This window comes from Gambusia affinis, linkage group LG10 (assembly GCF_019740435.1).
Source record: "Gambusia affinis linkage group LG10, SWU_Gaff_1.0, whole genome shotgun sequence".
NCBI classification, from domain to species: domain Eukaryota; kingdom Metazoa; phylum Chordata; class Actinopteri; order Cyprinodontiformes; family Poeciliidae; genus Gambusia; species Gambusia affinis.
This window is the reverse complement of record NC_057877.1, coordinates 21,086,048-21,099,842: the sequence shown is the minus strand read 5'-3', so window position 1 is coordinate 21,099,842 and position 13,795 is coordinate 21,086,048. Positions and strand designations below refer to the sequence as shown.

The 13,795-nt window shown below is 36.0% G+C and overlaps 1 protein-coding gene across 1 annotated transcript in view; it reads left to right on the top strand.

Annotated features, from left to right (window-relative positions):
• Nucleotides 1-2,087: 2,087 nt before the first annotated feature.
• The window catches only part of LOC122837990 (carboxyl-terminal PDZ ligand of neuronal nitric oxide synthase protein-like), a 147,013-nt gene continuing 135,305 nt past the window's right edge, over nucleotides 2,088-13,795 (top strand). Inside the window, exons 1-2 of the mRNA XM_044128239.1 lie at nucleotides 2,088-2,687; nucleotides 3,018-3,089. Coding sequence (XP_043984174.1) covers nucleotides 2,583-2,687; nucleotides 3,018-3,089 — 177 coding nt within the window. The 5' untranslated portion in view covers nucleotides 2,088-2,582. The remainder of the gene's footprint in view (nucleotides 2,688-3,017; nucleotides 3,090-13,795) is intronic.

Sequence of the window (13,795 nt, the reverse complement as noted above, 5' to 3'; positions counted from 1 at the left end):
TTTCAACAACATGTCACGAAGCAGTCCAGCAGCTCTCAGTACTCAGCTTCTTATCCACCTCTGATCCACCTGACGACTGCAGAGTCATTTGAGTATTTCTGCAGATGACAGGTGTCTGACTTGTGCTGGAAGTCTGAAGGGTACAGAGTGAAAAGGAATAATGGGAGTACTGTCCCCTGTGGTGCTTCTGACCACCATTTGCCAAGTAGTCAGATTTAGGCAATTGTCGAGACCTCCACCTGTGTATTCTGTAATTTCTGACAGAGCAAATCCGGCTGAATTGTATTAAATGCACTGGAAAAATCAATTAACAAGATCTTCATAGTGCTGCCCGCTTTGTCCTGATGACAGTGGGTTTGCTGAAGCAGGTGTATGATTGCATCTTCAATCCAACTTGATTTAAGATGAACTTGTAGAAGTTTGTCACATGACTGTGGAGGAAAATAAAACATCTACTCTTTGACAAGAAAGCTGTGGGGCAAGCAAGGGTAGGATATTTGTTTGACTAAGGGTGATGACAGTGATGATGATGTTTTTCCTGAACTACATTTGTTGAAGAATGTCTTTAGGCCTTTTGCTTTGTCCAGACTTCCATCTATCTGATCCTCCTTTTGCTTGAGGCCTGTGTTAAATGAATTGTGATCAGAGTTGTGGTGTGATCTCCAGCTTCTTCTTGCAGCTGCTGTCCCTTAACTGAACTTTGATTGATTTATTTATTTTTCTGTACGAACCTTAATAATTCCTTTTCTGTCTCCCCAAAGGCTCTTTTTTTGTTTATATCAGAGCATATTAATGTGTCAATGCAAAGGGTGATTCTACAAAACATTGAGTCAAAGGAAATGAATGCAAAAGCATGCCATATTTTTCAGATTTTATTGGTAATAAAAGGTAAAATTCCAGAGCATGTGTTCATTTACACTTTACAAGTATGTACTATACTGTGTTGCCCTATTGCTCTATCACACAAAATTCCTACAAAATGTACTGAACTTTCTGGTTGAAAAGTGATAAAATGTTCTAAAAATTTGAATGGTACAAATACTTTAGCAAGGCACTTTGTACACCGATACATACATTCTAATACCAATGACACCCCTCAGACAGTCCAGCATGTTAATCAAAAATATTAACCTATATGAGAGAGGCAAAGTGGGGTTTTATTTTCTTTATATTTAGTAAGAGATAGAAGTTTCAACTTAAAGTTGCTTAAAGTTTTCTTATTAATTCTAAATTAACTGGATTAATTTTAAATGAAGCCATTATAATCCAAAATGAAAAAGTGAAACCTAGGAAGATATATTTGAATGCTCTGCCTTAGATACTTTACTATCCCAGTAGCCTTTCCACTAATTATGCAAAAAGAGATAAAGAATTAAGGGGATTTTTACAGCTTGATGACTTCAAAGGCTACACTTTTTGCCCCACTAATTTGCATGAATTCCATTGCTCTAGAAGTCTTTATTTATTTATTTATTTATTTATTTATTTATTTGTTTTGCTTTTGCGGTGGGTTCTTTAAATAAGGTACAGCAGCAGAAAAAGAAGGTATTTATACCTTCAAATTTTGACAATGAAATATCAGCGCAGGATGCACCAATGATGTAATATCATATTTAGCCACTAGTTGGCAGTCTTGGCTTTTTATATATTTCCCAGATGTGCAGGGTTTTTGGTTTGATTTCACCATCATTTATTCCCAATGATGGTATAGACTGACGGGAAGAGGCAGTCTATATTTATTCTAAATGTATTATCCATACTTGTCAACATCTTCTCTTCTTTTCAAATTTATATTACTAACAACACCAATAATAATAGTCATAACAATAATGATAATAATAATGGCTATTTTTATCATTACTAAAAAAAATAAGTAGACAAGAATAATTAAATAATGGATAGATAGATAGATGGATTATTCATGAATAGTAGTGCAGTTTGGAAACAACGGGTTTAGTTTTTGCAACTTCTGATTTTATAAAACAATAAATTAATTGTAGGGCACCACTTCTTAGTCTTTTATTCATTCAAGTTTTATTCTTTTTTCCCCTGCTATATGTGTGTGTACGTGTGAGAATGTAAGAGGAAGAGATGATGGAATGGAGAAGGGGCAGGTACGGGAGTTTGAGCCACTCCTCCAGCAGAGCCCCGGTGCGCCCATGTTCCAATGGAAACAGGTGGGATTCCTGAACTCTCCAATCACACCCGCCCTATGCTGTAGAGCAGGGTGGAGAGTGCAGAAGTCCACAACCGGAGGCAGGACTCAACCAACTTCTACGTTGCGAACAGGAAAAGTCGGGAAAACACATCTTCCCCCGCATGACGCCATCTGACTTGGCCTGCATGTGTCCGCAGAGCGTTTCCTGCAGTTCACCGGAGCGCTGCTGAAGTTCTCCCCGTCGTTCGGGCTGCTGTGTAGGCGGCGTCGGAGCGTCGCTGCGCTCGGGACGCCTCGCTGCTATGAAGAACACCTACTGACCGGATATTCGGATTGTTTTTCTTGGATTTATCCCTTTCCAGTCGGCCTGGCTATTATCCTGGTTACGTTCTCCTATAGTGTGGATATATAAACAGTTGGGAAAATGCCTGGGAAAACCAAGTATAACCTCGTTGATGACGGACACGATTTGAGGATCCCGTTGCACAACGAGGAAGCATTCCAGCATGGGATCAACTTCGAAGCAAAGGTGAATTTTCCCAACTCCTTCAAAGTGAAAATAGGGCAGTGTTTGCAATGTTGTCGAGTTTAAGTGTGCGTTTGTTTTTAAAGAAGCCTTAAAACATGAACAACTGACAATAGAAATCTCATTTTGCGACTTTGGAAACAAATCCTGAGAGGTTTTGTTCTCATGGAAAGTCATTTACGATCTTAACAAACAAACTAAACTTGTGCCCATTGAAGTAATAATTCAACTAGACTCTTGACATGTTGTGGTTAATACAGACAAAGTAAACTCCAAATGTTTTGTCATTAACACACCTTTTGTACCTGTCATGTTTTACCTTCTTGGCGGCAGTATATCGGCAGTCTGGATGTGACTCGGCCGAGCAGCAGAGTGGAGATTGTTGCTGCCATGAGACGGATCCGGGTGAGTGTGGTGGTCAACTTTTGTGCTGAGCTGACTTATGGTCCTACTTTAAGAAACAATTTTATGCATCAGATTTTTTAAAAATCTAATAAAATATCACTTCAGTAATTTATAGTTTTACAGAAAACCATTCCTTCCTGTGACCTCCAAGCTTTAACTCCATCCTATGAGATAAACAGTTTGCACATTCAATTTTAGTGTAGTGACACTCTCAATATATAATTAGGTGTCACACTTTAGGGGTAAATGGAAAACAGTGCAAGCTTCAGTTTATACTGAGCTTTTCTTTTCCTCTCTTTTAAGAGGTTTCTGATGTAGCAATAGTTCATGTGCTTCAACAACTCATCTTGTTGCTTTATAGTCCTACTCCACTGCACATTGAATTTTAGCTAGTCTGGCAAACCATTCCAACCAGAACCTGTTCTGAGTTCCACTTAAAGCATCACAAATATGACAAGCAGGAGTTCTATCACAGTTTGAGAACTGTTGGTTTTTGCTGTTAAGAGCCAAGCAACTGGGCTGAGAATCAAAGTATTGGTGTTTTAGTTTGTCTCTGCTGTTGTGTCTTGAATAGAAAACATATTTATTAAAACATCTGTTATTGAATAAATGTATTACTTAACATTTTGAAACCACATCCAGAATTAAAGAAAAGTTTAATGATAAAACATTGTGCATAACTAGATGTTTTCTAGTTGTTAACTAAATGTGCTCAGTGTCTTGTGCTGGGCTTGTCTGGCAGGAGGTTTGGTCTCCCATGTGCTCCATCACTGTTCTGAAGGTTTCCTTTGAAGCTGTGCACTGGACTGTGATTTCCCTCCCTTCTTTCTCTGTCTTTTTTTCTGCTCTCTGAAGCTATATTTTACAGCTTTCAATTCCAGGAAGTAGACTTAATCTTAATCAGTGCCAATTTGACTGCAGACTTTTTTTTTTTTTTTTTAAAGTAAGCTGCTCTAGCCAGTGGTGTTGATGTTCAGGATTATGGCAAACCTCAGCTGTTTACTATGCTTAATGGAGGATTCTTTCTAAACCTCATACACATGTTCACACAAAGCCGCATAAGTAACTTCTCATATTTGCCCTTGTTTTTGTCTGAAGCACACGTTTCAAACTCCAGTCCTCAAGGGCTGGTGTCCTGCAGTTTTTAGATGTACCACAGGTACAAAACACTGGAATGAAACGGCTTAATTACCTCCTCTTTGTGTAGATAAGTTCTCCAGAGCCTTGCTAATGACCTAATTATTCTATTCAGGTGTGGTGCAGCAGAGGCACATTTAAAGGTTGCAGGACACCGGCCCTTGAGGACTGGAGTTTGACACCCCTGATCTGAAGCAATATAGTGCAGAATGTAAATGCCTCGCAAAAAGCATTTTTACCTCTATGCATTTTCACAATTCACATTTTCAAATACCAAGCAACCCCAAAAATCTAAAGTATTGTATTGGTATTTTATGTGGCAAACCAGGTCAAATCAAGTGAAATGATGCTCAAGATAAAAAAAAAAAAAAAATACATTTAATATTGATATGTGTGGTGTGCATTTGTATTAAATCTCCCTAATTTAAGATGTCTTAGCCCATCTTTTGCTGCAGTTGCAACTCTATGTTTTTTTTTGAGTATGGCTCTACCAGCTTTGCACATCTATAACTTAAAATTTGCAGTCATTCTTCTTTGTAAAGAGATTTTTTTCAGGGTGGTGTTCAGTGGTACTTTTTTTTAATAAACATAGTGTTTTCTATTATGGTCGATGACAAAACCCTAATGAAATATATTAACAGTTAGTGGTTTAAGCCTAACAATGTGTTTAGGTGCAGCCTGGAAAAACATTTTACTAATCCACTAGAAGCAGTGAACTGCTTATATGAAGCAGACCTCCAAGTGTGCTGCCATAGCAGCATTGACTGGTTCTGTTGTTGTTGGCAGGAAAATAGGCTTCGGTCTGGCCCTTCCTCCTTAAAAATGGTTTGACACTGGCTTGACAACACAATGGAAGGAAGCCACAGGTATCTAACTCAGAAAGGAAGTCGAAATGGAAATCTTGAGAGAAGTGGGGAAGCCATGATGACGTTTGTAAGCTAGACAGATTTTTGGCATTCATCTAGTGACTTGACAAAGACTCTTGGTTTAGTTTTTTTGCAAGAACAAAATGCTCATTTATTGTTAGTACCTATATATTTATTGTCCTGAGTAATTAATAAGCATCTTTTTTTTTCTTTTTTATCAACTTTTAAGTGAAAATTAGCACAAAATTATATTATCATAGCTTAGAACAGGAAAACAATTACATATTCAAACAATGTTTGGCCTAATTTGAGTCTAGGATGAAAAATATTAATTAAAATAAATGTTTGTTTTTAGAACAGCAAATGACTTGCACCTAATTTGACTTTTGATGGACTTTAATAATTTATAATTCAACAAGGGGGGGCAGTTAACTTTTTACATAGGGCCTGGTTGATTTTCGGTAAACATTCTGCCCCCCAAAATTACACATTAAATTAAATTATATGAAAACCAACTATTGTCTTTTACTCAGGTCATTTTTGTGGGTAATTAAAACTGTTTGATGATCTAAAAATGTAACATGAGAAAAAATCTGTAAGAAATAGGATCTAGGTTCTCGACTAAGTTAATTTGAGTTGATCTTATCTATTGATACAGAACCACTTTCATAAAAATCAATCTTGAGTTTTATCTTGCATCAGGGGGCTGTCCAGCTTTCCATGACACAAAGGACTATATTTCTTTTTTATTTACATTTTTTATTAAATGTTGAATTTTATTTTATATTTTAACAACTTAAAATCAAATTGTCTTTTTTTTTTTCAAATTATTAAACTTCCACATACTTATAAAACATAACAAAACAGGAACCCATTAGGTTGCTGATTAGATAAACAAAAAATAATGTGTGAAACACTTAATTCCCCATGAACAGAGTAATTTTCATATATTATTTTTGATGAGAACAGCAGAGTTTCTTTCTATAATTCATCTATCTTGCAGACCTTCCATAAAACAACATAATCAGTTTATTCACGATTCAACAAAGTCGAAAAGGGATTGATTTATGGTCTGGTTTGTTTTACTTTTATTTTTCACTTGATAAATGAAATCATTTAAAATTGTTTTTTTATTTTTTTTGTGGCTACTTTGGTTGTTTTCATCTGATATTAAATTTAGTTTTATCTGAATAATGTATGATTACAAAAATAATTTCAAGGAATAAGCAAAATTTACAATAAAAATCACTTAACACTCTTAAGAATATGTTTTACAGTCTTATAAGACTGCTATTTCCATAACGCTGTATATAAAACAGACAAGACTTCTACAACACATCTATTTAGCGCAATCACAACTTTAACGGTTGTGGCATCTTTTCAGGCCCTAATGTTGGAGCAGTGATATTGATAAGCTAATACATGTACACAATCAAAGTGTCAGCATTTTTATTTATTTTTTCCATTATTTGCTTCAGGCTCATTTTGCTGTTTAATTTATGGATCTGATTTCTGATAACCTCATATTTGTCTGAGATTAAAGTTTGTTCATGTAGGATTATGTATCTGACTTGTCATCTTCTACTAGCACTTAGTCTTTCAAGTAATGCACGCATGGACAGCTGTAAAACCTGGTTAATTTAATGAGATGACAAGTGGTGCAAAGACACATCACTACTGGCTTGTGGTTACATCGTTCAGTAAACTTGTTTTTAACAATATTTATTTTTAAATAAAATACATGATTTTTTTTTCTATATCTCTAACTGCCTTGTGTCAGTAGACTCTGAGTCATGCAGGCTTGCTGGAAACATTTCAAAGTTTACTGTCATTGTTCATTCTGTGGATTAGACAGCTGCGAACCCATAGCTGATAATGAATTAAGGACACAGCAAAGCAGGAAATGGCAACAAACTGCACACTACTGCAGGAAATTTAGGAGGATCAGATTAAGTTCCATTTCTCTCTGATGTAGATTTTGTAGAGTTTCAAACTCTAATCATTAAAAACCCATCACGTTTCTGTCTTATGTTTCTTTTTATCTTGAAAAATTTTCAGATGAAGATCTTTTCTTACATAAATCCCTTTGTAAATTAAATTTATTATCATTATTATTATCTGGCAAAGAGAAGAGGCATCTTAACTGTTTAAAAGGATGGGAGACCTTTACAATGAATTAAAGGGATTAATTTCTCATTAATCTGTCTCTGCTGGGTTAACTGTATGTAGAAAGATTGAGCAGTGTGGGGTGAGAAGATTAGATCTGTCTGAAGATTTGTGAGTGGAGACTGCCAGAGCACAGCAGTGTTGCTCAGCCTGAGATGTGAGAGATAAATGGCAATTTGTGCATCTTCCTCTCTGCCAGACTGAACTGGCACCTTTTTTGAGTTCACGTTTATGAGAAATAGAAGAACAAAGAAACTTGGTGAAAGTCACAAAAGTTTACATGAGCTGTCATGTTTGTTCCAGTGGGAAGAAGTGGAGCTCGTTATAAAAAGAATAAGAAAAATTGTATTCATCAGTTAGGAGTAAATTATACTACAGCCTGACAAAAAGATAAAAATGACTTAAAACTATAAACATTCATTTTAAAAAGTACAGTTAAATATGATAGCTCAGCTAATCCATGCCATGAACTAATTAGATGATTGTTAGCCTTCATAAGGCAACCCCGCCATCCACCCCTTGCCCAAATTTACAGCAATTGTTTTGCATAGCACACTGACTCTAATTTATATTCATATGCTGATTGTAAAAATCAGTCACTCACACAGATTTATTTTAAAAAAGGTGCTGCAAACTCAGGCATAATTTGAGAGCAACTGAATCATGTGATTTTGTTTGGCATGGATCATGTTGTGATATCAATGTGTGCCATGGGTTTAGAGCATCAAAACCATAACTATGTTCAAATATTTTTAATAAATTCCTCATAAATTGATATCATAGAGTCTTGAAAAGGGATCAGAGTTCTCGCTGGTCATATGAAGCCAGTTGATTCCCTCATCACCACATGTTGCTTCAGTCTGTCAGTCATGAATGGTTGAGCGATTCTTCAGTATTTTTGAAGTTGCATTCTTTGAAAAGGTCATATGCTGTTTATATGAACCTATCTTAGTTCCTCTCAGAGGCTGTCGGAGCTAAATGATGGAAGGAGGACAGTGGAGACTACCTTTCTGCTGGAATTAGTTACTTCTGAAGAATTCAGTTCATCCAGAAAGTGTTGACAGTGCCTAAATTTTACACCTATCGATAGGCATCTTACCTCATTCCTCTTACAGAACCTTGGAAATGTCCTTGTGGAACATTCCCCTCTTTTCCCAAAGCGATGCTGCAGCTCTAACAAAGGGACCATCACATACTTGTTCACTTCTGTGGCTAAAGCTATTCTTCCTGGTCGCTCAGTTTAGATTACCAGACAGCTTAAGGAAAAGCCCTAGTTGTTCCAAAAAAAATTCTGTTTGTGCATTATGAAGGCCACTGTGCTCATTTTGAGCTTCAGTAAAATATAAATATATATTTTTTGTACACTGATTTGTATCTTGCGATAGTCCTGTCTCAGAGGTCTTGAGGGAACTTTTTCTTTTACCTCAGACATGCAGTGTCAACTGTGGGACCTTTATATGACTTTTTTTCACATTGTTATTATGAGGTGCTTTTTTGCGCAATGTTATTATGAGGTGTTGTGAGTTTTAAGGGAAAAATAAGTGTAATCCATTTTGGAATAAGGCTATGACATATCAAAATGTAGAACAACAGTGTAGTGTTGTGAATACTTCCCAGATGCACTTTAAGTCAGGTATTTTAAATTGAATGCAGACATTAAAATAGGTGTGATCTGAGCAATTTGTTTGTTCAAGTTAATGGTAAGCTATTTAGTCGATGATCTATTTAGTAATGTCATTTTATTACATTGTGTTTAGTCTGTGCTATCATTTTGGAGTGAGGTGATTAAAGATGCTTACAATTTTTTTTTCATTTACAATTGTGTAATTATTGTGGATTAGCCTCACTCATAGCCTCACTCATACTTTGTCTAATCATCTGTATGCAGTTTATAAAGCTCTATTTCTGGATTAATATACAGTATTCTGGAACTGCACAGAATGTTGCCTTTTCCTTTTCAAACCACAGAAGGAGATGAGGAAAAAATAATGAGTTATGACTGATCTTCTATGTTACCTTAATGCTGAAAGGAAGCCTTTTTAAGGTATTCTAAAGCCAATATAGAAACTTCACTTCAAGGGTTAGATCAAGGGTTTTCTCTTATAAACATTTATGGGTACCACTTAGGTGACTTGAAACCATACAATCCATTGGGAGCTTTGCGAACTGTACTGCTATTCTCTTTACATGAAATGATGAAATGCTCCTTCACCACAGCAACACTTAAACAGCACTGTGTTTGCCACATGTGAGTAACAGGTGAGACAGAGTCCCTCTCTGAGGAGTAACACTGCCATGTCAGGTCAGAACAAAACAAGCTCAACAGTTTATTTTTCACCGGCTGTGTTTCAATCAATCCCCTGTGAAAGAGACGCATACAACAAAGATTTAACTAAACATGAGTTGTTTTCAGGTAGAGGTGTGAATATGTGAACTTTTCTCTTTTAATTATTTTCTCTTTAAGTGGTTGACATTTTGAGGGATATGTCATGTCACTATGAGTAAGAGCTGTAATTCTGTTGTGAACACGACCTTGCGCACTGATCCCGTCTATCTGTTACACGACCAGCCAGAGTAAGGACTGTTTATGATTTTAATCTCAAGCCACCTTTGAATGTCAACAGATGTTGTCAGACTGGTTCATATACAACTGTTTGCTGTTGTATTAGTGTGGACACTTCACACATCCCAGACATTAGCAGCCTGCTGCATCTTTGCACAACTCTTACCAATGCTAGTTTTACTGTATCGTGTTGGACAGACATTGTAAATACCAAAAACCTGTCAGTGTTTACAACCAAGTGGATTTTCTCTAATCAAAACCTTATAGATTTATGATCTGCATGCAAATATAAATTAACACACTTTTGTAAAAACTTCTTTTTTTTATCATCTTACATGAACAAACTTTAAGTTTTTTTAATTTGAGTTTTAGTTTTAATGCGCCGTTATACTGCGGTGTATTAAAACTGATCTTTAATCTCTGGAGATAAGCTTGAAAGTGGTAACAATACATTATTCTGATATACACTTGAAATAATTTGTCTGGGAAGATTCAGAGGCAAAAGGAAAAATAAGGAAGGAAGGACAGCCAGGTACAAAATGGGACCAGAGATTTATTAACTTAGACCTGAGCAAAATGTAGATTAAATCCCTTCCACTGGACCATGCAATAGTTATATATAAGCATTATGTACTAGCAACTGGTTTCTTGATCCATTCCGTTACATTTTCAATTTCTTTTAGGGTTATACTATTACTCTATGTGTTTAAGTCTCATCTGCTCTTTTTAAAGTACAGGTTTATTGTTCAACTAAAGGTCACAGTTGAGAGGTGAAAAAGACTAATAATGGCCAAGGCATGGTTCATTAACTCTCTATTTGCTCCATTTCTTCTGAAATTCTCCTCTGGACACTCTTGAACAGCCAGATCGATTGGGCATGATGGGTCTTTCTGTAAATCTCATTAATGTGTAACTCAGCACATTCTGAGTGTCACATTTATCTCAGCAGTTTGCATTCATTGTAGGTATAGAAGGCATGGTTTATATTGTGTAAAGAAGCAGCTAATCTTTAACTTGGTGCATTGTTCAAAATGTTGTAAATGTGTTTGTGAGCTGTTGATATTCCTGCACTCAGACAGAAAAGACTTCTCAGGGTTTCTCACTTTCTTTTATCTATGAACAAGCACTATGCATTATTTAACTTATATTTTATTCAAGGCTTAAATACGCATCTTAATTAAAAATGTTAAGTAAATCCTTTGCAGTATGAGGGATTTATTTAGCATACTGTTTGATGGCAAGATCTTTTTGATTAGTGAATCTAAAAGTGGTTGTGTAAATTTGAGAACTTGCTAAAACTGTCTTTACAAAAACTATAATTCTTAGTGTAATGAGCATCCAGTAAGAATTTTTTTGTACGTGTCGCAGGGCAAAGAAAATTTATATTTCATTTTATTAAATATGACAGTACAATTCTGAAATTATCTAAACTTCTTTTGCTTTTTGTTCTTGTTATTTCTCACTACTACCTTAGATGCTTCCTGAAGTTTAACTAAAAATGCTTATCTTAGAGTCAAGGATACACGTCAGTGAGTTTGTGAACACAAAATGGTCAAAACATTTTGATGGCAGCTCAAACAATTGAAAACAGAGACAGAGGGAGCAGTACATAGCAAATCAACAAGATAACTGGGATGCAGAAACTAGGCTTTTTCAAAAGATTTGACAAAGAATGTTAGTAATATACATTTTTGGTATATTGCTGTGTGGTTTGTTTGGAGTAACAAGTAGCTCTTGGTTCCTGCAACATCACTGTCCATGTTTTTGTTTATTTTTTTATTTTTTATTTTTTGCAACTTGAACAATTTCCAAACAGTTGAATTTGTCCTTCTTGTATTATTGTGGGAAGTATTGTAGCCTTCTTCCAGACAACTGAGAGTGTATGTTATTGTTGAAAACATGTTATTTAATCTCATGAAACATGATGAAAATACTTAGTCTGCACTGAGGAAGATGTATTTACCTCAGAATGCCAGGTACATAAAACTGAATGTCAAGTGACCTACTGCGTTTAGGTAATAATTATCTGATTACTCACAGGTAATGTCAGAACATAAAAACTTAAGTTCCAAGTTGATTCTTAAACAAGGGGAAAATAAAATAGAAATATTGTTGCAAAGTAAAACATCTCATACTTTTACAACCTTGTTCCCAAAACATGTGCACCTTTCAAAACAAATGAAAAGTGACACAGACTTTTTGAAGACAAGTCAGAACTTGATATTCCACAAATCTCCTTAATTTCATAAAATTTTAATTAGAGCTGGTCAGACGGAGCCAGTAGACTTCTTCAGCTTATTTCAAAACAAGAAATGAAGACCTCCTTCAATTTTTTTCTTTTCTTTTCTTTTTATTTGTACCTATTGAAAAAAGGATTTGTTCATTTACTCTGAACAAAAGCAATTTACCACCTTAAAACTTCATTATGGATTCTAGAAATTATATTAGACTTTAGGAAGTTGCCCTTCTTCAAATTTTTATTATCTCGTAAAAGGTTGACTGTCTTTGTGTCTAGATGCTGATTTAGATGTCCCTTATGCCAGGTCCACACAACAAAACAAAATTCTTTCAGAATTTTTCTCTGTTTCACTGATTTTCTTGTTCCAAACTTACCTTAGCCTTTTTTAAACCTCTTCGTTTTGTCCATGTCTTGACCCATCTCTTGGCTCAAGGCGACGAGCCTCCTTTTCCATGGTTTGTGATGGTCTTTCACAAACCATCTTTTAAGCCTGTCACTTCGCCCTGCACTTCATCAGAAGCTGACTAAACTGCAGCTGATTAACGGCGTCTTTTCTTAGAACTGAAAGTGCCCTTTTCAATCCCAACTGTAACTAATGGAGGCACTAGTTTAATTTGATCCCTCGCCTCTCGTAACTTATGTCTGCCATACCACAAAACAGTTGGTTAGACACAATTTTAATATTGTAATCTTGTGAGCAGTAAATACTTAACTAAGAAATATACCAAAAGCTGCAGAAACTGTAGGTGATATTACTGTAAATCCCCTTGGTAGAAAAAAAAAATAACATGAGTTGGGGGTTCCTTCAATTCCAAGAAAAGAAGTTAGGGGCATTGTGCATGTGCAGCTCAAATATTTTAAGGGTTTTACGAACTGGCTCTGTCAGGTACGAATATCTGGTGCATAACAGATCTCCTCCTAAGCCACAAAGTTGGCAATGACAAACAAGGGAAACCTCCTCAAATTGAATTGTCAGCAGCATTACCTGTACTGCAGTAACATTTCTTAACTTTTTCCAAACATTTCTGCCATAGTCTCATGCGGCTTTTCACAGCCCAATGCTTTTCTTTCACATCGTCTTTCTCTGACAAAATAATAAAGTAAAAGCAAGCAAGTAAAAACACTCAGATGAAGCAAGATTACATCCAAGTTTTTCCTTGGAGATGCATTTCTTACCCTCCTTTTTTTTTTTACATATCTCAACCCCCATGCACCCCTCCCCCACATGCACCCATAAATGTCAGAGGCAAGTTATAAAAATTGGTTTGGGCTGTTCCCCGAGGTGGGTGGCAAGAGAACAGTGATCCAGGAGAGCTAGATGAGGATGTTAGGGAGCTGAGCCGGTTGCATTTCTGCATCAGTTGCCCTGCAGCATAAACATGAGACGGTGCTGTAGAAAACATGCTTTGCCTGGCAGAGATGCAAGCTCTTGAAGGCTGAGAAAGGTTTGACTTCATAGCAAAATCAACATTTGTCTGTCTCTTTCAATGTATTGATTTTGGCTGAAGTTACAAAATGCACCTAGAGACAAAATGCATGAAAAGGCACAGTTTTTTTTTTCTTTCATGATGCAAAAAGTGGGAAAAAATTGCCAGTAGTAGAACTTTTGCACAGATGTAGCTCCGAGATATCATACTTTAAAATTTAGGCAAGTTTAAGTTTTACTCATGGCGTTCAGAGTTTGTGTCATTTAGATCCTGTGAGATTTTTACTCTGTGCGTGGACCAACGGGATC